Below are 24,602 nucleotides of genomic sequence, written 5' to 3'. Positions count from 1 at the left end.
TCATTCCCTCATTTGCAGGGGGAAAGCAGTGGCGTCAGAAGGCGGCGGTATTTTCTCTGATGTTGTTGTCACCATTCCAACAGATATTGTTATCACCTCGGCTCAGTGTAAAGGTGCATTGCTTGGCAACTTCTCACAGGTGTGATGAAAGCTCCTATATGAAGCGGGAGCCGCTCTTTGGTGAAATTCTACATTGATGATGAAATGGACTTGTGTATGTTAAGATGTGTGTTTGCATTTCCATGTGCATGCGTGGGTGTAAAAGTACACTTAGCACATATGTACATGTATATGTTTGTGTGTGAATTTTGGTTTGTTTAGAGTTTAGACCTATCAAAGGATAGATGATCAACAGGAAGACATCAGGTCCAACAGCTGTACTCAAATCAGGCCAATTTTGCTTAAATACCAGAATTAATTTTTTAGGCCACTAAACACAACACACGGACATATTACAACATACCAGATACAGTTGTTACACCCAGGATACGTTAGCAAACAGTCCCCCATATACTAGGGGAGAATTAGTAGACATAGAGCGAATGAGCATGCAATTGGAGTTTGCATGCTCAATCTGATTAATTTTGAAAATATTTACTGATAATCAATCTCCTTTTTTCATCTTTTTTGGTCTCCACAAAAAATATCTTGCACTTTGGGAGCTTTGTGTTCCACTGGCCTGACGTTGGCTGGAAACAAAGTGTTTGAGAGGAGTGAGAGAGAACTAAAACAGTGAAGAAGCTAGAAGGTGTGAAAATGCTTCACAAAGCTGAGTGATCTCTCTTTTTCACTAGCCTTTTAATCAGGTGTTTGTATTAAAGGGTGGGTAAGTGCAACTTTGAGAAACACACCGTACTTTGTTATTGGTAAGTGGTAACCTTTAGAAATTTCATCAAGTTTCTTCTCGGCATGATACTGTGTGATAATTTACACGCCAGGTGAAAATAAGAACTATTAATTCAAGTGATGTTCGGCTCTTGATCAGATGATGTGTCTTCAAATTAAAGGTGATGCTGTCATCAATCCATCTGGTATTTATCCCCAGAAGCCTAGAGCCTATATTGGTTCCATCAGCAGTCTGACTGTGGTCTGTTGGTTTTACACTCATTAAATTTACTGAAACTGTGGGTTTCAATAGAAGTTGCGCAGATCTGATTCTGACACACAAAAAGTGTTATCACAGTTCCCCATGGCTTGCAAGGCCCACTGGGACCTTCTGTCATCTAAAGTGCCATATAGGGGGCTTTCACACCTGATAGTTTGCTTATAGTTCACTTTCTTTGGTTCGCACCAGATGCGAGAATTATATATTGGTCTGTTCAAACCAACCCAAGCAAAGGTACAAACACACCCGAGTTTGTTTTAAATAAACCAATCATGGCAGGTGTGAAATTACCCCTAGAGTTCATGTGGGCCACACCATATAACATAGTGTCTTTGACATCTGTCTAGCCAGGTGGCCATGATAAATAAATGGTGAAAACCGTTTGATACACCTTCATTTGCTGTCTCGTGTTTTTGGACCGTTTGATCATCCATAGAGCCATCAATCGCTCCTACCCAGAATACTTCAACATGCCCATGTGACTAAAATACTGCCAGACTAGATTTAGTGGAATATACCTGTATATTTTGTTAACCTTCTGCACCCCTTCGATCATTATCATGTTATTGTGTCTTGCTCTTCATAAACCATTGTTCTTCTGGGATTGCATGTTCTACCATCTTTCTACAGTAATGTAAAACACAATAAGTTGACGTGCGAAGACTATTTTGCCAACAATTAGCATCTTATTTTAAGCCACTGCCACCCGCATGCCAAAAGAGCACCAGCCCTCAGCTTGTCAACACGTTGCCTGAGCATCATACACTTCCATACATATATGTGACACATTCACAAGAGAAAGGCTGTTTTGCCTGTGCCAACTGAAAGGGTGCGAAAAGCAAAAGCAGCAGGAATAATTGTAATTATGCGTCTCCCACTTGGAGAGAGCGCGTTGGTATTAGGTAACAAATGACATACTGTGAAGACATTTGGGAAGTGGAGGAGGGAGAGGAGAAAGGCGATGGAGAGAGAGAGAGAGAGAGAAAAAAGAGGGAGTGCGAGCAACACAAGGCTAAGTGAAACTCCCATGCAAGAGACTCCTGTGAAGTCTGTGAGGGATGCGCCTCCGCTCCCTTGCTTTTCCATTTATTTAAAAACTGACACATTTGAGAGAGATTTTTAAATCATTTATTCCGCATGACATCATGAATAATTTTATCTTTCCACATGATTTGACGGAATACTGAATCCAAACACACTTCTGCGCTTGCCGTTGAGGAGACTTTAACCATGATCATCACTAATATTGATTTTCTCCTTTTTGAAAATCACAGGGCGGCCTTCCTATGGGGCCTAAGCACCATCAATTGCCTTATTCACTAAAGACATAAATAATCTGTACTTTATAGATATATTTTCTTTGACAAATGCACAAACACACACACACACACACACACACACACACACACACACACACACACACAGAGTGGGTAGCTAGTTGACAGAGTTAGCAGCGGCATGGCATGGGGATCGGATAAAATGTGCTGTGGGTGGCGCTTGCGATAAAGCTTTGATGTGATCCCTGGGAGATGGTGTGACTGAGATTCAGCAGCCAAGCCACTGAAAACAAAGACAGACAGAGACAGTGTTAAATATGTGTTGAGACGGATGATGTGAACTTAACGGTAGTGTAAAGAGTACATGAAAACCATACTTGAGTAAGAGTAGAGATACCTTACTACAAATGTACAAGGCCCTTACAAGTAACATGTCACCTATTACAAACCCCTTGATTAAAAGTAAAAAAAAGTATCTGATTTTAAAATGATTTATTTATGAAGAGTTGTTGATGACTATAATCAGGAACATGTTCTTAAAGTATTTAAAGTGACTGTTCTGCTATAATATATTAGATTATTATAACTCATGTTTTTTAACTGGAAATAAACTGCAAATACATTTTATTCTCATTAAGCATTTGAAAAATATTTATGTATTGATAGATTGATGTTTTGTTTGGAGAAAAAAAATTATTGAAAAAAGAAGCACATTGTTTTGTGTGCAAAAATCTTATTTGTCATGTGACTAGTAACTTAAATCATCTGATTAATATAGTGGAGTAAAAAGTAGAATATTTCCCACTGAATTGTAGTGGATTAAAAGAATAAAGTACAAAACAAGTGCCTCAAACCTGCATTTACGTACAGTACTTGAGTGAATGTAGTTAGTTTCACTACACCTCTGGAGCTTGTAGCTCAAGACTCAGAGGCACTTGACACTTGACTATGTGTCGAGAGAGTGACCCCGAGTGAGAAATAAACTGACAAAGATATAGACTTGTATCAATAAAGAGGATTTAATCACAGTCCCAGCAGTTTAACAATAACATCATCATCCCCCTTTTTCCCACTCCCACTCGTCTTGTTCTCTCCATCCAGCTCTGCAGGTATTTCCCCCTGACACAGGCTGTTGATTCCAGTCTGCTCCCTCCCCCCTCCCCCCTCCCTCGTAGCTTCCCCCCTTTAATGGAAAACTAAAGGTGTTCCGGCTCATTCCACGTTCATCTGAGCCGCAATAACTCTCCAAACGGCGCTTGTTATTCCATTATCACCGTTGTGTGCGTGTGCCTGTGTGTGCGTGTGATTCCCCTCGGAGAGCGCCGGCTGAGCTTTATGTTTGAGAACAGAGCCATCAGGTGTCACAGTGTGACGTTCTTTTTTTTCCTTTTCTTTTTTTTTCTTCTTTTTTTCTTCAACCGTCTTGAGTCACAAAAGGATGAGTCAGTCCCGGGCAGGAAGACGGGTTGATTGCAAAGACACATGGCAGGCATCAGCTCTCCTGACCCAATCAGTCTCTCCTATACACAGACCCTCAGGCAACCCCCCCACTAAGTAGACCTACACTAAAATAGACTTGAAAGATTACCAACCACTTTAGAGGAACGTGCATTTCTGCTAAGGTGAATCGGTTAAAAACACTTTACTTGAATGGATACGTACGGGCAGAGAGAACATTTGGAACAGAGATGTAAGTGGATCACATAGCCAGGTACAAAAACATCGTTCTTAGCTCTTCCCCAGTGCGGTTTCTCAGTAAATAGCATTTGAACAAACGGGAAATAAGCTTGCATCCTTGTCAGATTACTTTTTTTAAATACTATTTTAGACTGAATAATAGGCAAATAATAGGAGTTAGGGAGGGTAAAGGTGTCTCACTGGGGATGGTTTAGGTTCACAGCTACCAAAGACAAAATACTAATGAGACTATTTATATTTTCATGGGAGATTTCCGATTCCTTTTACTTGATAGGCACAATTAGAGATATTAAAGGTTACCAGGTCAAACCCGAACATGATTTGTGTATTGGTTATTAAACATTCCGGGCCATTTTATTCTCAAGAAATTTTGATTATATTTAATTATTGCTCAAACAATTCAATTACCGACCCCTCCAGGAGAAATTGTTTTCGTTCATGTCCTAGGATCATTTGAATATGTCACAAAAAAATATGTTATTAAATGGGATCGTCTGCATATGCGAGTGTGTTTCCGTTGAGTAGGATGGTCTAATCTTGTTACCAGTTCTCATTTGTCTACCTTTTACCGTAATCTAGGCAAATTGAATAACTCTTTCACCGGCAATCTGTAAAATTCCATAGAAAAGCTGACTTTCTGTGATGCCTGCAAAACAAGTCAACAAATGTGCCTAGCATCGTGCCAAATACAAACTTTGTATTACACATGCAAGGTATGTCTCACACAGTAATCAAAATGTCCTTTTCGCTATCCCCTCCTAGACATCTCTAACACACACATGCAGTTGTACAGAAGGGGGTCATAACGCGGGGTCATCTGCAGCGGTGCCCGCCCCTGGAGCAGTTTTTTGGGTTAAGTATCTTACTTAAGGACACAAAGGAAGAGACGGTGGGCACCGTAGATGCAATACCTGCTACTGTTACTAGTTGGCCCCCTTACCTCTAGGCCATCCTACCACTCCTTTAGTAGAATACACTTGAGCATATAACTATGTTGTAATTTTAGGGCATGTTCAAAAGGGATTGCGTGAGGAAATAATCAATAGTTGAACACAGTGAAACAAAGTGTGACATAAATAGGGTAACACTTTTTTAATAAAGTAATAAAAAAAACAATCTAAAAATTAATGATGTGGTAGATTAGCACACTAAACTGGGGCATAGCAAATATTACACATCGAAAATGGTAATGGTAATATGCCAGTTTTGCAAAAGGTAATTTACATTTATATTAGGTTGGCCACTATTCTGCATTTTATGTTTTCAATGTGTGACAATATAGTTGCCAAGCCCTGTTATACTTAACAATTCTGGGCTTTATACAGAATTGACTGTTTGTGGGCTCTAAAAGAAAAATGGTTTTCTTTTGTATTCCCTGTAGCTTGTGGAGCGAGAAAAGGTTATCTAAGCAGCGCTATGTTCCTCTTCTTCCCATAAAGGCAAGAAATCAGTTTTATCCGTCTGACAATTCAAACATATGTTTAAAGGGAGTAACCACCATAACACTGCTGTGCAATATACACCTATTCAATCTGTGTGATACCATCCAAACTGTATTATCTTCCATAAAGCCTTCATGTTTACTGCTTTAACGCCGTACTTATAACCTGCACATCGGACAATTCAGTGTAACATTAAATAATCCTCCTGGAAGCGCACAGCGGGGAACTGTGGTTTCAGCATTTTATGTAGCTAGTTATTGGTCAGAGACACGCTTCAGAGTGTGTTGGTTCGGTTTTGGATTTAGCTGGGCATCAGCATTCTGTCATTTCATGGGTGTCACCTTCTTCGGTTCCGAGGCTGCCCATTTACCAGCTCAGTCCCACATTTCACGACTTGACAATTTTCACTTGTGACAGTCCTTTTTTCATTTTTCTCCCACCCGCTGTAATGATGCCATGAACAAAGAGTCCACTGATAATGGGCTATATTTAATGATCATACTGGGACCTACAGGGGGGGGGGGGCAGACGAAGCCCTGCAGCGACATACACACAGTGTTTTTCTGACCTACCATCTGACTGCCCCCTATCCAACACACTGGAAGATAATGAAATCTAAATCATCCTCTGTTGAACTCCACTGTTACTGAAATCACACAGCGCTAAGAACAAGCCAATAAGAGTTTTGCGTTATTCCTGTTAGTAGCTCTACTCACTTTACTGAAGTTATTAATAAATGGCTTAGAATAACAACATATATACCAAGTGCTACCTGCAATGTCCGCTTGAAGACTGGAAATTGAAATATTTTGATCTGTTTTCATAATCTTTATTGTCCCCGAATCCAATTTTGCATTCGGCAATAGGAAACATACAACACTAAAAATAGGCAAAAATAAATACGAATACAAACACACAAGAGATATCATTGTAATAAAATTGGATTTGCTATAAAAGCGCATGGAGGCCATCATACTTGGCCGAGGCTATCCAGGTCAAAGCGGAATGTGTTCTGGCAAATCAAGACAATCTTCCCGAGCCTTTATTATCACAGAAGTCTAGGAAAAAAGAAAATGAGAAAAAAACTTACAGTTTACTGTGAAAAAGATATACTGTACATAGATGAACTGATCATCATGATACATAATATCATCTCAAATCATATGAAGCATTTCGCATCTGCGCCTACCTGTGCACGCATCCAATAACATATGCAAACACAAAATATCACCCTTAAAGTGTAATTGGACTTTGATCCAGGACGCATTTCAATCATTTCTTTCTTACATGTGCACCTGGGCAATTTTTCTATTAAAAAATAAGTCCCTTTCACATCGGTACTTGACATTGACATTGACATTGTCACCAGAAAGAAATTCAATGAAGATGAGTTTTTCTGCTCTGCACAGGGTCAGTTCCGGTCTTTTATGTATTGCCCCACATGAGACATGTTGTATTAGTCGGGGAATGGCAGAAAACAGACATCCAAGTAGACATATAAGACAATGGATAGAATAAAAATAAGCATTTACTCTACAAATAAGCCAATACTGAGCCTGTAGTACCTATTTGTTTTTCTCTTTTTGAGCATCCTGTGATTTCCACAAGCGGCATCATTGTACATTTGTATGTATCCCCTCATTTAAAAAAGAATCACACCAATTCATATATCACGCTTCTTGGTTCTCAAACTCCCTGTTTTGTGCAGAATATAAAGGCAAAATAATCACACTGTAATTTCAAGACATAACATTTTCCTTTTCGCCGGTTCACAAAGAGGTCTTCTAAGCAAAATGTGATTTTCTATTTCATTTTTGTTTGTTTTTATTAGTATGGGTGTTTTATTGAAGGCCAAAATAAGAGCCTTGGGTAAAATTCGACACAGTAAAATGTTTTTTCGTTCCCAATAGTCCACTGTTTAAATGCTGGGGGGGAGTCTTGATTTCTCCAATTCAGTATTAATACGTGTTTGCTGTGAAATAATTCCTTAACCAGCCACCCAAAACACATGGAATTATCTCCTCTTACAAGGGAGAGTTTATATAATATTCCCTCGGTATTGGTACAGTTGAATTTATGGACTAAGAGAAAACTGTGCTCCTCTGTGTTACGCTCCTTTTTTTCTTCTTCTGTCCTCTTCCACAAGCCGAGTCTGTTCATCTGGAGGAAGATGAAAGGATGACTTTTGCTCATTGATATAAATAAATGGAGAGAGAGAGAGGGATGAGGCGAGGCCGTGTAGGAGGGAAGGTATCCTTGGGGCAAACGAAAGGAGTAGGAGCGAGGGATGAGCCGACCACAGGGAGGAGAGGAGGTGGAGGGTGAGGAGGTGGAGTATGAAGAGCAGTGGAGATGCACAGTGAAAGAGAGCAGAGAGAAGACAAGAGAGGGAAAGAGTGGAGCAGAGGGGAGGAGAGATGGCAGTAAGATGAGTAAAGAGTGATGGTGAGAATAAAACTTCTACTTCATGAAAATTAGTCCCCCCACACATGATTACAACCAGCACCAAAGGGTGCCCCGCAATTGACTGTGCATGTATGGTATGTATGTACCGACACATGCATGTTTAAAATTGTGCACACACTTGAAAATGCATTTGCATGCACTTCTGCGAAAGTACTCAAAATCGTCCGTTGGCGTTTCTTGTTTTTTATGAGCTCATTTGTCTACTTTACCTATACAAGCCTGCATGCTTTGCTGGGTGTACGGCTTCTTCTCTTGCTGTGTGTGTGTGTGTGTGTGTGTGTGTGTGTGTGTGTGTGTGCGCGCGCGTATATGTGTGCATGCATGGTTGTGTGTGTGTGTGTGTGTGTGTGTGTGTGTGTGCGCACTGCCTTAATCTCCCCCACCTGTGCTTGTTGAAGCACATTTATATGAAGCACCAGTTAACCTTTCTTTCCTGTCTAAAGCCACGGCGTCGTGACATTTTATTAACTGTGGCAGGTGATTTATTACCACACTTCCCACAGTGAGATTACATTACCCCTCTGCCTTCTCCCCCTTATTCCTCCATGCCAAGCGCTCCTCCTTATTTGTCCTCTGTTCCATTGCCTGGTCCCCTCCATCTCCTGCCTGCATGTCTTTCCCTTTTCCCCAATCCTTTTCCTCTTCAATATATTACCCATCCTCTTCCTCCTATATACCAGACTGTATCCACCCCAGTAATTACACTAAGGAGGACAGGGGGATGGCAAGGGAGAAAAGAAAGGAACAGTGCAACACACAGTGGAAAATAAGTCTGAGTAGATCTCAATTGTAAGCCACTTTTTGGAGAGAGACACAAGGAGAAAGAGAAGAGACATCCGGAGAGAACCAGGGAATTGAGAGTGACATAGGAAAAGACTAGGGTTGAGAGGTATGGGGAAACAGGGGAGGGGAGGGGGGAGAGGTGTGGAGGGATTTGTAAAGCTCTTTAGCTTGCCGTGGAGTGCTATACCAAGAAGGCAATCCCATCTGGCTGCCGGTGATGGCTTTTGTCGCAATGGTCTCCAAGATACATGGAGGACTTTAATAATAGTAGCTTCCAACACATGTGGGAGGGGTAAGCACTTAGGTGAGGGGTTTCTAAAGAGAGGTGTGCAGGGGGACATAATGATAGAGTAAGGGGAAGGAGCAAAATGGAAAGATGTACTAGAACATTGAGATGCAATGAATGCTAGATATGGCCCTCGATGTGGGGCCAACACTATTACTTGGACGACGGTTGTGTGAGTGATGAGGTTGGATGTGATGAAGCCTTGACATCCACTAATGTATGGAGATGTATGGAGGGATGGATCATGGCTAAGTGGAAAGGATGGAAAGATGAGCATGTGGGGGAAAAGTGGGGGGGTTTCAGAATGTCTATTTTCCCCTATTGATAACGGATATGGTGTGTGTAAAAAATCACATAACCAAATAGCATCACTAGCTATGAACATTTGGGTGTGCCAGCGATGGCCGTTCTATGGCACAGCAGCACCTCAGAAGACTATTAATTTTTAAAAGACAAGGACATTAATCAGCTCACTTGTCAGGTAAATACTGGGGGCTGCAAGATTGCCTTAGTTTCCTTGAATCTTTTTTTTTTTAATTGGCTTGAAAATGTACCTCGAAAGTCCTTCACTTATTACAGCCTACTGCAAACACATTTCATGTGGCAGCATTGCCTTATGGACTTCAAAAATTGGTGTCCCCTCTTTCTATGGAGTGTCTATAAAAAAAGCCTTAATGAAAGGACACATTTAAGAACAAAACGTCTATGGATCATGTTAGGCCACTAGGTAAAATGGCATGCCATTCATAACCTGACAGTTGGACTGAAATTGCAATTTAAAATTGTGGTAATTGTAAGGAGGATTGCATGTTGCTTCTTCAGGCTGCAGGCTGTGCCCGGCCAGGCCCCATGGCAGACCAGGCCACCAGACGCTTGTGGGTGAAACTACTGTATATATATAGCATAGATAATGGCCAGCACCTTGCTTGCCCAGCCTAACCGTTGGGAGGGGCCTTGCGTACCTATCACAGTAATTTGACAGACAGGCATTGGATGGGATTCGGTCCAGTGAGAGTCGGCCGCACACCCAGTCCAGTCAGTCACCTTCATAGAGTCTGACACCAGACTGCTTTCCTCTAATTTCAAACTTCACATCCAATCACTTTTCATTTTCTCATAAATCATGTTAGATCCCGCCTCCCTCCCTGTACTCCTATTTGGCGATTGTGTTTTAATTTGCAGCAGCGAATGAGCCATTAGCCTATCGCCGACACGCTACCAATGTAATGCTGGCAACCGGCAGAGCAGCTGTGACAGTTTATCCATCCCTCACTAACTCACTTACTCACTCACTCACTCACTCACTCACTCACTCACTCACTCACTCACTCACTCACTCACTCACTCACTCACTCACTCACTCACCAAATTAAAGGTGGAGTCAGCAAATCTTGAGAACGCGTGTTCTCAAAATCAGTTTACGGTGGGCCCCCTTTGTTTTCAAATCCTTTGTTTACATACTCGTTTACAGAGCCTGGGCTGGATGGACACGTTATGGACAGGTAGCATATGGTGAGATATTTACCGATCTTGACAAAGAGTGACTTCAACAACAAGCTGTCTCCAGAATCGCTGACTCCACCTTTACCTGCACCTACTTTTGGAATCGAGATTATAGCCATGCTACCCCTGTCTGGAAGATGAGAGAGACACAGCAACAAAGCAGACGAATAGGGCTGGCATCTTTGTCTGTGATATCAGGTTTAAAAAGTTTGACGAGTGCCATCAACTCAGATCACATATTCACGAGGTGGCTTGGAGTGAGAGGAGAAGGACACTCGAGAATATGCAGACGTAAAACAACATTTTATTTTTTTTCTTCCTATGGGGAAGTCACAGAGCTTTAGTTAATTGCGGTTGCAGGAGATGTCGGGAGCATATTATCAGTGTCTGTATGGCATCAAGAGTTGACTGGCAACTAGATAGGAACCTTATCAGCCAGAGATAAAAACGTGAGAAAGAGGATGAAGACAAGGGGAGAGAGAGAGAGAGAGAAAGAGAGAGGGAGGGAGCCCGAGAGATGAAAGAGAAGAAAAGAGGGGGAATGAAAGAGAGAAAATGAGGTGCACGGGGGAAAGAGATGCAGAGAGAGAGAGAAAAGCAGCATGAAGAGGATAAAATAAAAAGATATTCTAATTCGGTCTTATCTGTGAGAGTGGAGACAGTTTTTTTTATCTCCCGCACTCATCGCCATGCTGCCTCTGATCAGTTTGACTGTTTGCCAGCCAGAACACATCAGCAGTGATAAATAAAAATATGACTCAAAAATGAAACTATAAAACCTCTCCATTTGCCCCGGCCGTTCAGTTTCCTTTTATGCAAACCTACCATCCTCTGCACGCTCCCAGTAGAATCCCAGCTTTGACTTTTGAGCATTTACCGGAGAGCATCTTCCAATCTTCTCTTTAAGCGTGCCCTCTATTTCTCTCTCTCTCTCTCCCGCGCAATCGCTTTGTCTAACAGGAGGTTTTTTTTTGCCGCTTTTATCTGTTTCCAATTTTTCTCTTTTCTGAGCTGTTTACGCTTTTTCCTCTCGCCCCCTTTCAACTCTCTTAGTCTATATTATTCTGCTCCACCTCTTTGTCTATATTCTCCCTTTCCCTGGCTGCACTTTGCTTGTTCTACTCCAATAATATTCTGTTCACATCTTTATATCAAAGATGCCAGCCCTCCAGGAGGCACTACTTTCATGTGATGAAACTTGCTTATAATGCTTTCAAAGCCGCGAAAAACCAAGACTGGAATATTTAACACTCCACATTATTGACCTTCTACTTACGCAACGCAACGCCTCTTTGTCGGTTTGTTTCTGACTCGGAAAGTACTTACTGTTCTTTTGTGTTCCGGCTACAAAGCAAAGAGCACTGCATTTAACAACACTGCATACAAGGTCAATAGTGGAAGTTGTTACAGCGATAATGACCCATTGTCAACTCGATGAAAGTGCTGGACGTTCAGAGTTCAGGATGTTTAATACATTGCATTGTAGTATACTATCTTTATCCTGCTCTCCACTACCCCAATGATAAGTTTAAACAGAGGAATCAAAATGTACCTATTTTAATATACTGTAGCTCATACTAATTTTGATCAGGTTTTTCTGTGATGATTTACTATTCTGTTTGTGTACCGTGAATATAAATTCAATGATATCGCTTTCTAGTGACATAGTTATTAAAGGCATATACCAGGTAGCATAGTCCTTAAAAAAACAAAATAATGTGTAGAGACATTCAAAAATAATCGCTCTCAATGATCACTTATGCCCCACCAGAATATGTGGTGGTGTGTTTGAGAGTCCCAGGTGCGGTCCAAGAGTCAAGAGAGTAATGCGAGAAATGTCCGTGTCTCTTGCCGTCCTTTGTCAGGGACTCCACTTCCCATGATGCTGCAGGAGAAACTTCATTATACGAGATGTCTTCTTTTAGCAGTCCAGTTCTTCTGGTATAATTCAAGACTTGTGTGATGTTATTTTTTGTCCAGATTGTAGATATGGGCTTGTTAGAAGAGAAAAAAGGTTATGTTTGTGCTAACTTCTGCTAAGTTAAGTCTGCCAAGGAGACTGATGTGCCAAATGTGCTCCCACCTTACAAAGACAGACCCATGTATAATAAGTCTTTCTTTCCACGCCACACATTGCACAATAGAATATTAGGGTCCAGCTATTGTATGCCCCAGATAGAGAGGGATATAAATATAGAGGCTCAAAACCTGTTGCAATCGCGCAGCCTCTTCACAAATATTCTTGACTGTGAAGCTTATAAGCTTGGTGTCTCAATGTACCATCAAAGTTCACCCATAATCCTGTCACAGAACTGTCTACAAACCATTCCAGTCTTGTGGAGCAGTTGATTCTTAGAGGTGGCCAATAAAAAAGGATGGATGGTGTGACACAGTTTATAAGCTACGATGGCTTTGTCAATTTTGGACTGTCTGACTCTATTAGACTACAACACGTACTATTTTTGTAACTTTTGGACAGAGCCATGCATGCCATGTCCCCCTCTTTACAGTCTTTGTGCTAGGTTCAGCTAAACCGCTTCTGACAGTATATTTACTGTATATATAAAAACACTATATATTGTATATACAGAGTTGTATCAATCTTCCCATCTGCAGTCCACAAGACAAGTGAAAAAATGTAATTATATGTTTTGATATATTACACCTACTTTATCGATACTGGCAAATGTATGTATGGGGGGTTGATAACCCAACAACAGCTTGTGTCTGATGCCTCCAATATGGTTAACCCGGCCATGTCTACCTAACTTAAGGTCTGTTCTCATGAAGTTGTGAGAGGAAAACCAACTATAACTATGAAAGAGAAAAGAGCCAAGCCATAATGGGCTAATTGGCAGAGTTCAGACTTCAAAACAGACGTTTCACTCTTAATTCTTAATTCCGAGACCCTGGTGGTGGTTCTCTGAGAGCACAGACATTAAAAATAAATTGGAAATGTAGTCTCTGATTGTTGGCTTGCATGTGTAAGGAATACTAATTCAAATTTATAGAATTAAATTGACAACAAGATTTGTTTTGGATGTCAAGACCCTTTAAATCATATTTGAGTGACAAAGAATTATTTGTTACAATAGTACCGCACACACACACACACACACACACTTCCCATCCCCCTGAATACAGAAAAAGTACACAAATAAGCAACCTGTCCACCGACATGTGTACCAGATTGCTTAATTTCCCACTGACTTTGATTAAAGGCATTCTTGACATCGTTAACTGGAGTAGGAAAGACAGGTTGAGGGGAAAGCAGGTACATCCCAGAAGGATAACAAGGCAGCCACTGAACAACACATCACATTGTATCACCCTCTCCTGCATACATTTTTTAACCTTTCACTTTTACTTTGCGTTGTACCAAGCCCTGCCCAACTCAATTTGTTTTAGCATTTGCTGCATCCCTCTCAGTTGAAATTGTCTGTCAAAACTCTCTCTCTTTTTGTCTCACATGATGTCAATTTTCTTCTCCCGAGGCGCCACTGCAAGGCTCACTGGCATGCTGAAGTCAAGCATCACGTGACAAATTAGGATCTTACTTATTCGCTATGGGAGAGGGTTGTTTCTTTTCACAATTAATGACAGCGTTGGGCTCATAACATATAGTTCCTAAAATGTATGATATTTCAGAGTAATACGAGATAATTAGGTCATCTTAGTAAAGTTGTCACTTACAAAAATGCACTCTGTTGCATTGATTTATCTGCTAAATGATACTGGTATAATTAATTGAGTCGGTGGGGATAAATGGCTATGCACAGTGCACACTGATCATCCAGTGACTTTCAACCCATTGATTGGTCCCTTATCTTGGCCAATAAGATGCTCTTAGTACAGAGGACAAGGTGGCAGTGGTAAATTCAGTCACAAGCCACTTAGTCTTACCTGTTCCTTTGGCGGCAGCTGATTAAACCAATGACAGTGTAATTGTCAAACACAATTAAAGCTATTGTCATTTGTGAGTGGTAGCATTAGTAGAAGCAGTGATAGGCTAGATGTTCTGAACAATTATGCTTGGTTGCCATGTGAATGACAAACCCTGCACGTGTACAAAAAACTTCTAAGAAATGATTATAAGAATAGGCCTTCTGTACAGGAGACATTTTGACTCATTTGCCTAAATCATTTTGCAGTTGAGACGATATCACATCATGCCCAGCATTTTAATTGTATACTTAATATTAAGTTTGCTTCCTCAACAACTTACCCTGGTCTATATTCTGAGATGATTTCCTGTTCATTTATACTTTTCTCCATAATGATTTATATATACCAGTGATATGAGATTCTATAACAGCCATGATCTCACGGCATTCTGCATTCAAAGGCATCCACTCATGGCATACACTTCATCTCTTCTCTGCATGGTCTGCTCCCTTTAAAAAAAAATGGAGTCGCAGGTGTTGAAATGATGGAATGCATTGAATGTCGTTTCATCCCTTTATCTGTTCATAATGCAGCATAGGCAGCCATGACACCTAACCCAGATAAATACTGTAATTATCACTACTGCCTCTCACAGCTCACCCGTCTGCCGATCGTCTAGTGTATCCATCATGCCTACACAAACACAGTGACACACACACACACAGTGACACACACACACACACACAGACACACACACACACACACACACACACACACACACACACACACACACACACACACACACACACACACACACACTGTTTTGATCCGATAAATCTGTATCCATCATCATAGCAAGTCAAAGTGAGATTTAGTGCAGCGCCCTGGCGAGGTAACCGCAATGTGGGCGAGTCCATATTAAATTGTCTTCTGAAGTGGGCCAGATTGTGTTAGGCCAGTCTATCCATTCATCTACGCTAATGCCCTTTCTGCCTCCATCCATTTCACCAGCTGAAGGAGACCGGAGAGAAGAGGACAGAGCCCAGGGGAGGAGGAGAGGAGAGAGAGTGGGAAGAGGAGGACCCAAGGAAGAGGAAAAAGTGAGAAAAGAAACATGTTTTAAAAGTCGAAAGAGGAAGGGGGTTAATAATAGGAATGTAAGGGTAGATAAAGGATAGCAATCATTAGACATCGACCAAGTGGCCACAGCCCCGGAGACTGTGACAACTAATGATGCCATTAGTTTTTATTTTTCAGGGGTCACTGTATGCGCTTAAGTATGGGGTTATTTCAACATGTGTCTGAGTTTTAAATGGGAAAGACCTAATGGAATGAAACGGTATGTATGTACTGTATGTATGTAGAGTACATAGCAGCAGCCATACTAACAAGGCTCTATGGTAATGAGCCGGAGGGAGCCGGTTAAAAACACATGCATGGATGGACACACTCGTACAAACACCACCTCGATGCGCTGAGACACTATCAGTATGCTCTCATTTAGCCATTAACACTTTAAAGTGTTTGTCTCCATGGCAACGGGGTGATTTATTTCCCAATTAAGAGTTAGTGAACATGCTCACTACCGACCAGTAATATCAAGTCGCACATAAATTACCTTCGGGCATAATGCAGTCTATTTGCTATTGGGAAAAACAAAACAAAGGAATATCATCATCTCGCATTGCCCACGAAAAACAAGCAATTGTCTGTATTAAGAGTTTCGCTTCTTTGTCACTTTATTGCACGAGAACACATATTCTCTGATAATTGCGCGCCACATTTAGTTGGCAATGAATGGAATGTGCTCGCTCAATAGGGTGAAATTCGGTGCGCCTCACATCCAATAACAACCCCTTTCATCCGTCTAGCTAAAAATGAAGATAAACAATACACGGATGGATGAGAGAGTCTGCAGGCAGGTGGGACTGTAATGGAATCAATTAGGCAATGAGTCATGATTTATACTCTGTGTTGATAACAAAGAAAGCTTAATTTACTTTATTTTCCCCTCCGGCTAATGTCATTTGTTTCTATGTTTTACACGCTAATAACATATGAATCCCATTCCCAGTGTTGACATATGAGTAGAGCAGCCAGGGCCTGTCTGTACTTGGGTATATAAAGCAGAAGCAATTGTAAATAATAAAAATAAATTGTTAATGCATCCATATGAGCATTGACTCATATACATCAAGGCAAGTTCTGCATGTATCTGGTCGGAGTAGATTCAACTTTTTGTCTTGTGTTCTTGTGAGTAATTGGTCTTAAATGCCGGCGTTTTAAACATGTTTGCATATCTGTGCATTTGAGGAAAGGAAAACAAACAAAAAATTGCTTGCCTAAGTTTGCAAGGTTGTCCAACATTCTTGTGTAATGAAAATCCCCCTCTCTCCCCCCCTCTCTCACTGCAGTGTTATTGAGGAGTGCAGCTCGTTTTGGCCCTCATTAATGTCCCCGACACTCGCTTGGCTCTGCATCGCTTTCTCTCTCTCTTTTTTCTTCTTCTTCTCCTCCTCCTCCACCCAGCCTCTTACAGCTTCATCCCAAATTCTAGCCATGCCATCCTCGTACAGGCTTCAACTGCAATTAGTACCTGTGCTGTCACACGCACACACACACATGCACAAACACACACACATGCGGACACACGCGCACACACACACACATGCACACGCACACACACACACACACACACACACACACACACACACACACACACACTGCAGAAGCATTCATAGGTCCGTAACTTCTTTGTGCCCAGCACCACCCTTCCCATCCTTCACCCTTGCAGCCCTCTCAATAATGATGGGCTTGTTAGACAATAATTAGACAGAGTTAATAGGCCTTCAGTTGGTGCAGGGAAACACTTGGGATGCCATGTTCGCCTCCATTAGGGATTCAGGCCTATCCACTTTAACCTTACAGTGGAAGACAGACACAGCACAGCACTGTTGGGTCTGGTGTATTAGCATGTTTTAACACTGGGTTTAGCCTTGGTCGCTGTGGAAAGTAGATAGGGGATAAAACTGCCAACAGATTAGGCCTTAATGGCGCTTAAGTGATTAGGTAAGATACGGTCCCAATTGAACAAAGATCAAAGTTTGCTGCTTGTTTGTGCAATGCAGTATATTGGAAGCCATCCATCCTATAGGATTGTGTACTGCACAGTGCAGATAAGTTCCACCACTTTGTACAATCTGATACTGTTGTTGGCGTTAGCTTGCCAAGGCTACGTGCTGTCCCTGTATCTTATTAGCTCCGGTATGAATCTTTCATTTGGGAGTCTATCACAGAACCCCCGAAAACTAGGCAAAGTCATTACCGTTTTCACTTTTTCAATCTCTCGCTCTTTTTCATGTTCCCGAGATCACTCCTTTATCCCTCGCGTTCTATTTTTCATCACAACTTTATCCTCGTTCATACCCTCAAACACCCTTTAAACTCGACGAGATGAGACCCACGTCTCTTTGAAAAAAAAGGGGGAAAAGAAAAAAGAAAAGGGAACTAGGTCTGGGGTGATCACCAGAAAGTTTCTGACATGCAGAATCACCCTTAAGCTGGTGTTGAATGTTGCAGAGCAGCCCAAGTCTCTTTTTTCTGAGAGGGGGGCCGGAGGGGGGGGATAAGACGGCTCTTGTGTCTAGCTTGTCTGCTGGGGCTTTGGAGGTAGAGGAGAGGCAGCTACCTGTTCTGCTCTCCCCTCTCATCTCTTCACACTAATTAGAGGGAACTGGGTGTAAGCCTCATAGCGGGGACACACACACACATCCTCTCTGCCTGCTCACAGGTGGGTGTATGCGGTGTCATATATGTATGCATCAAAGCGTTCCTTCCAAGATCCTGTTTTTGTTTAAATGTGTCCAGAAACATATTTTTTAGGTCAACGTTTTATTAGACATGCCAGTGGAATTCAATGTGCCAACTCTCGGTGTGCGTGCATGTGAACAGTATGTGCAATGTGCAGTGTGCAGTGCGGTGGCAAGGCACCTCAGGCGATGATAAGGGGTGGGGGGGGCTTAAGCAGTTGGCTCTCTAGGCCTAATCACTGCACGCATTTCAAAGGCGAGAACGCCAATTAAAACTGATAAGGCTCAATATGAGCTTTTGGGGCTGCCACGGCGAAGAGAAACACATCCAACATGAAAATCAATTGGCCCCCATATGTCTCCTGGTCAGGGGAAGTGGTTTGCCAGCCAGTGTTCCAAGAGGAGCCACCGGAAAAATACACAGGCTCTACAAAGGGCTGCGGAGGGGGCAACGGGGAACGACTCCAAGAGAAGACAGACATTTGTGAGTCCCCAATCGTTGTGTGTGTGTGTATGTGTGTGCACACCGCTGTATGTTGAGGATCAGAGGTGCCTCTGATCTCAACTCTTAAAAGTAGTTGGAAAAGTAAGTGAGAGCGACTTTGATTTATATATTAGGGGGCATGAAATGCACAGTGTCAGGATGAGTCAGCTCCAAATTCCGGGTAGCTTTCAACTTACTTCTTCGAAAAGTATTTGTCATGAAGAGGACATGTACTCCACATCAGTCAGGTTAAAGGAAGAGTGTGTTATTTTAGGAAACTCACTAACTCACTATAATATTGAGAGTTTAATTGATAACAATTCACACGGCATCCAATAATCCTGGTTTATGCGCGTCGCCATCTTGTGAGATTTTTACTCTGCCTCACTCCTCTTGCCAAAAAAGGGAATCGACGTCACGTCGGGGGGAGGGAGACACGCCCATCGAGCTGACGTATACCTCCGAGGCAAAGTGAGGGACGACGGGCGGAGAGCTGTCACTCAAGAGATCGCGCCAATTTAACCTCCAAAAAGAATAAAAACTAGCCTGCTAGAAAAAAATTCACCCCCCTCAGTGTTGTCTTGGAGATATGACCTAAACATACAGACTAGAATGTTTTTTGGACCAGGCTCTAAATAGGTTTAATAAGACTGTGAAAACGGCCTGTTTAACAAGTGAGTCAAAGAAAAATGGCTCAGTCTTGGTACCACCCCTAGTGGCCACCAGAAGGTACTACAATGTGGGTCACTTCCTTATTGGATGCTGGTAAAAATCGCTGAGGTTGGGGCTTGAGCCAGACGTGCCTTAGCTTAGCACAAAGACAGGGGACACAATGACCCTGGCTATAATACAAACAATAACCTGAAGCCTATATCAATGAATGGTTGTGGGGTGGTTTCGTTTCAGTTAACTGGACAGAGCCAGGCTAGAGGTGCCTGTGCTTTCCAGGATATGCTTGGCTAAGCTAAGCTATCTGGCTGCTGGCTCATTAGTCATTAGCTACATGGTTAGCAAACAGAAGAGTGGTATTAACCTTCCTGTACTGGAAAGTAACTAATAACATTTATTTGAGTACTGCACTTTTGTTCAATGTTGCAACACTTGTGATTCAATTGCATATTCTTATGTTTTGCTACTTTAAATTTCAACTGCACATGCATTTGGTATTTATAGAGTAGGCCTACTAATTTAGTTTCTGATTAAGAATGTATATGAAAAACTGTGTGAAACCAAGGGCTCCAAATCTTTTTGGCTGACAAAAGACTATTCTCATGTTTCTGCCAACAGAGTGATTATCACGTCTCTGAACTTCTCAGAGGGTTTTACTGAAGTAGGCCTTACTGTTTGAGGTTAGGCCTTATGTCCCTTTTGGGGGTATTCATTTCCTGAGACAAAACCCTTAACCATTGATCCAGACATGTGAGTATTACAAATTAAGGACCAGGCCTTTGTTTCTCAAAAGAATGAACCATTACTTTATTGGCAATGAAACATGATCCCACATCAGAATCACAATTAGAGTGACAATTGTCAAACCACCAATACACTTCGCCAGCAATATGTAATCAGCATGTAAACATAATTAATTGTAAAAGGAAATCAATACAGGTGGTGAAGTGATTGCAAAAATCATTTTTCAACCATTTTATAGTATAGCACTCATTTAAAAGCTCTGAAGAACAGATATTTCACTTCAGTACAGTGTGATTGTTGTGTATGAGTGTGTGTGTGTGTGTGTGTGTGTGTGTGTGTGTGTGTGTGTGTGTGTGTGTCTTAAAAGTCAGGGCAAAGACCCACAATAACCTACTGTGGTTCATCTTACAGAGATGAAATTCACAGGCTACAGTGAAGCTGAATTTCAGAATGAGTATTCCTTGCCACCACCCACAGTATAACCTCTGCGGGTCACACTCTGCAAAGGCAATTTAAGGTGACGTTCAATACCTTGGGGTGTGTGGGTGTGTGTGTGTGTGTGTGTGTGTGTGTGTGTGTGTGTGTGTGTGTGTGTGTGTGTGTGTGTGTGTGTGTGTGTGACTGTCTGCTTTGTGTAAAGGCTAATGTGCTCTGGCAAGCTGATAACATATTTCTGTCATATCTTTTGACATCATTAACTAATAAAGATTGATTGCCCTTTGTTCCTTGTCAATTAGTGTTTGTGCTGTTGCTCTGCCGCCGCGGTTTGTGTATGTGTGTGTGTGTGTGTGTGAAATGGAGAGAGAGAGAGAGAGAGAGAGAGAGAGAGAGAGAGAGAGAGAGAGAGAGAGAGAGAGAGAGAGAGAGAGAGAGAGAGAGAGAGAGAGAGAGAGAGAGAGAGAGAGAGAGAGAGAGAGAGAGAGAGAGAGAGAGAGTGAAAAGGATTGTTGTTTCAGTTCAGGGCTTTCCTTTCCACAGATCAGACACTGGCTGGACCCAACCTTCTCCCATGATGCTTTGCAGGCGGAAATTTTGGAAGTACTCCAGGCGATGGCTAAGGGACAGAGAGATAATTTAATATAGTATGCGTGGAACTTGACTATCTATCTATCTATCTATCTATCTATCTATCTATCTATCTATCTATCTATCTATCTATCTATCTATCTATCTATCTATCTATCTATCTATCTATCTATCTATCTATCTATCTATCTATCTATCTATCTATCTATCTATCTATCTATCTATCTATCTATCTATCTATCTATCTATCTATCTATCTATCTATCTATCTATCTATCTCTAAGAAAATCTTCAAAAATGATAACTTCATAGTAGCAACAGAAAGCCTGTTCTACAAACTGGAGTGTGGACTTTGAAAGACATCGCCATTGACCATTAATGGGAAGTCTAAAAAAAAATGCCATGGAGTTGCATTATGGGAAATGTAGGATCCAGTATTCTTGTGGCTTGAGCCATAATAAGGGGTTTAAGGTCAGGATATCTCGACCTCTGTATGCTTTTATTTTGACCACTCCTACATAAATCTGTCCCTCACAAGTCCCCAGCACTAAACTGCTTGAGTACGGCTTACAATGTTTTACTGTGGATAATAGCTGTCTGCAATGAACCTACATGACCTCAAACAACTGCTCTCATAGAAGTCAGTCATACTCACAAGTTAGGTGTCTGGCCTTCCACTAGCTCCCCCTCTGGGATAGGGTAGAGGGCCTCGTATGTCCGCTTCTCTCCCGAGCCGTGGATGGCGTAGGAGTTCATCTTGTTGATGTTGGGGGGGAAGTAGGACCAGGGGATGAGAGCCTCACCCATCCACCTGTCTCCATTGACTGTGGCACTAAACACCATGGGCAGTTGTTGCTGGAGATAGAATGTGGAGACAGAAAATAAAAATAAAAAAACACTTTAAAATCTAACCCAAAATGCAGCCGCTCCCCTCAATAAGTCCCTTGATGTCTGCCTACCATGAACGCATGGCCGACTCCTGACAGCAACAGTATCAGGTGCTGTCCGTGTCTGAAATGAAAACACACCGTTTGCGTGTTTGTATTAAGGCTGTCTATAAAAAATACAGTATGGTCACAGGCAGGGATCATACAACAGAGTAGCTCTTCACTTACGGACAAAGCTCCACTTCTAGGTAATTGTCTGTGGTGCTATCGAGGAAGAAGGATTCCACAACTGAGGAGAAGAAGAAGAAGAAACATGATTGATGCAAGGTAAGACCTTTAATACCACATTAATAAACTTCTATAATTGCTATTGACCTCATCCGAAACTATTCCGGAGAAAGACAATAATTAAATAGTTTTAATCGTTCATTTTAAGTTAAAGCTTTAACAACATGATGAATAATTTACACATACATAAACTTTCAAATAAGATATGAAGGCGCCTGCTGACCTAGCAATGCTCATTATCTACTTAGATTATAATGGGGTTGGTTTCCAATCTAATAAGTAACATTAATGAGGCCAAATATGTGGGGCTCATTAACCGGAAATCGAACTTACTCCAAGTCAATTAGATGGGATTGTTATTACTCAACCTCATCACAGGGTTTAATTGCTGTGTCACCATAATAATGATAATGCAATTACAATTATGGCCTCATAAACAGTGCTGTTTCCTATAGTCTCTCCAACCTCATTGGACCTTATTCATATTTTTTATCTCGACTTTAAGAGTGGCCTTAAATTGCATAATACCTACTAAATCCCTAAATCATTAATGCCATAACAAGGTTATCATAAGTACAACTTTTAGGGGGAGAGGAGGGGGGCATCAAAGCAAAACCTGTACAATATTATGTAATCTATTACATAAATGGTCCATAAATTCAAACTTTGTGAGGTCCATAAAGTGCGTCACTGGAATAATGACGCACTTATGAATTGGTTCATTACAACCTGTCAAACACCTTCATATCTGTCAGGTCATTGAAACAGGGGAATAACAACAACTTTTTGTTTTGGTTTTACATTTATTAAACTAACCCATACGTGAGTTGTAGAGGTGATGGTTCACAACTTTTTTTTTAGACGAGTTAAACTCAGATGCAGGCTGAGGCATATTTGACAAAATTATGACTTGGTCTTGTTATTAGCAATGCATTCAAAAAAACAAGTCATGATGTGTTTCATTAAACCTACATTGAAGTCATTCTAGTAGTCAGTTCCTTTTTGGTTAGACATTTTAGATTTGTAGAATACTTTACCAAACAGTTTTAACTAAATACTTTTAGTTATTCTAGTTGCCAATGTGACTACATAACTAATTCCATTAAAACATTAATTGTGTCTTGTTTGTGATCACACTTTTGCAATCACTTTACTTATAGTCCTTGTCATGGATCTGTCACTAATCCCTAATAGCTCATTCTACAGGTAGCCTACACTGTATTTGCATATAGGAAGCTGCTTAGTGCAGCACCACACATACCTTCTTCTTCTTACCCACCTTCATAATCCCAGAGTCCAGGGAAGGGCTGACTAGGTGGACCTGCAGGCGCCGCTGGGTCGTTGAAGAAGGGACCAAACACCTCCATCTTCAGCCCTCCCTGCCCAGGAGAGAAAAAGACCCTGATGGGGTCATGCTCCACAGGTTTGCTGTCCCAGGTGTGCCGGATCGAGAACTCCATTTGTGTAAGAGGGCTGTAAAATAAAGATCCAGTCAAAATTAGAACCTGCAATGACACCATAGTGACACAGTGCAGCAATCAATTGCAAACTTACAGAGATTGACAGCATAGCAACATGTGGATAAGGGCCACAAACTGTAGTCCATGAGTTACCCCCATGATGTCAAAAATCCAAAGAGTCACTCAGGCTACAATACTCTCAACTGTCTCTCCAGCTAATCTGCTCCTGTCTTAATATACAGCACGCCCCCATTCAGCTGCTCTCAGCACTTTGATATCATTGTGTTTATGTCAAAAGCAGTTCTGTTACTTAATAATTTATCAAGATGATTAAACACTTCCTGATATGGGAATATTGGAGCTATTAACGTTAGCCATCAAACTTACTTGGTGTCCAGGTCCAGGTTCTGGTTGCAGACTATACTTGATTTCAAACAAAAAAACTACCCAGTAGACCTGTTAGAAATAACCAAACTCTTATTTTGTTAGCAAATCACATGACCAGCTGTCCGAGAGCGTTCCATCCATAGGTTCCAGCAAATGTTACACCAAAACGTTTGTTACTTTCTGACGTAGGCCGACCAGACGAGCTCGTAGGTGTGAAAACATTATCTCTTTTAATTTGGTTAGAACATTGTCATAAATAATAGTCAAACCTCGTTTCTCAAAACCAAAACATATCCGTCTCATAGATCCGGCTGAGACATCCTGACACAGAGCGGAACCCCTTACTTCTCTGTTGGATGGACCGGAACACTATTGCAGTGCACACCTTCTTTGCCATTGGTTG

General features: G+C 41.5%; 1 protein-coding gene across 1 annotated transcript; it reads right to left on the bottom strand.

The window, feature by feature from the left end:
• Positions 1-20,689: 20,689 nt before the first annotated feature.
• Positions 20,690-24,511, bottom strand: cUnh4orf33 (chromosome Un C4orf33 homolog). Its single transcript, XM_080029978.1, has 6 exons — positions 24,200-24,511; positions 23,632-23,825; positions 22,293-22,353; positions 22,137-22,188; positions 21,833-22,032; positions 20,690-21,205 (listed from the first exon to the last, which is right to left on the bottom strand). Exons 2-6 carry the CDS (start codon positions 23,810-23,812, stop codon positions 21,109-21,111), a joined length of 591 nt encoding a protein of 196 aa, XP_079886104.1. The 5' UTR covers positions 23,813-23,825; positions 24,200-24,511; the 3' UTR covers positions 20,690-21,108.
• Positions 24,512-24,602: the final 91 nt, after the last annotated feature.

The sequence above is a fragment of the Ammodytes marinus genome (genome assembly GCF_949987685.1).
Source record: "Ammodytes marinus genome assembly, chromosome: 6".
NCBI classification, from domain to species: Eukaryota; Metazoa; Chordata; class Actinopteri; order Uranoscopiformes; family Ammodytidae; genus Ammodytes; species Ammodytes marinus.
Note: the sequence above shows the minus strand (reverse complement) of the source record. Positions and strands in the feature narration are given on the sequence as shown.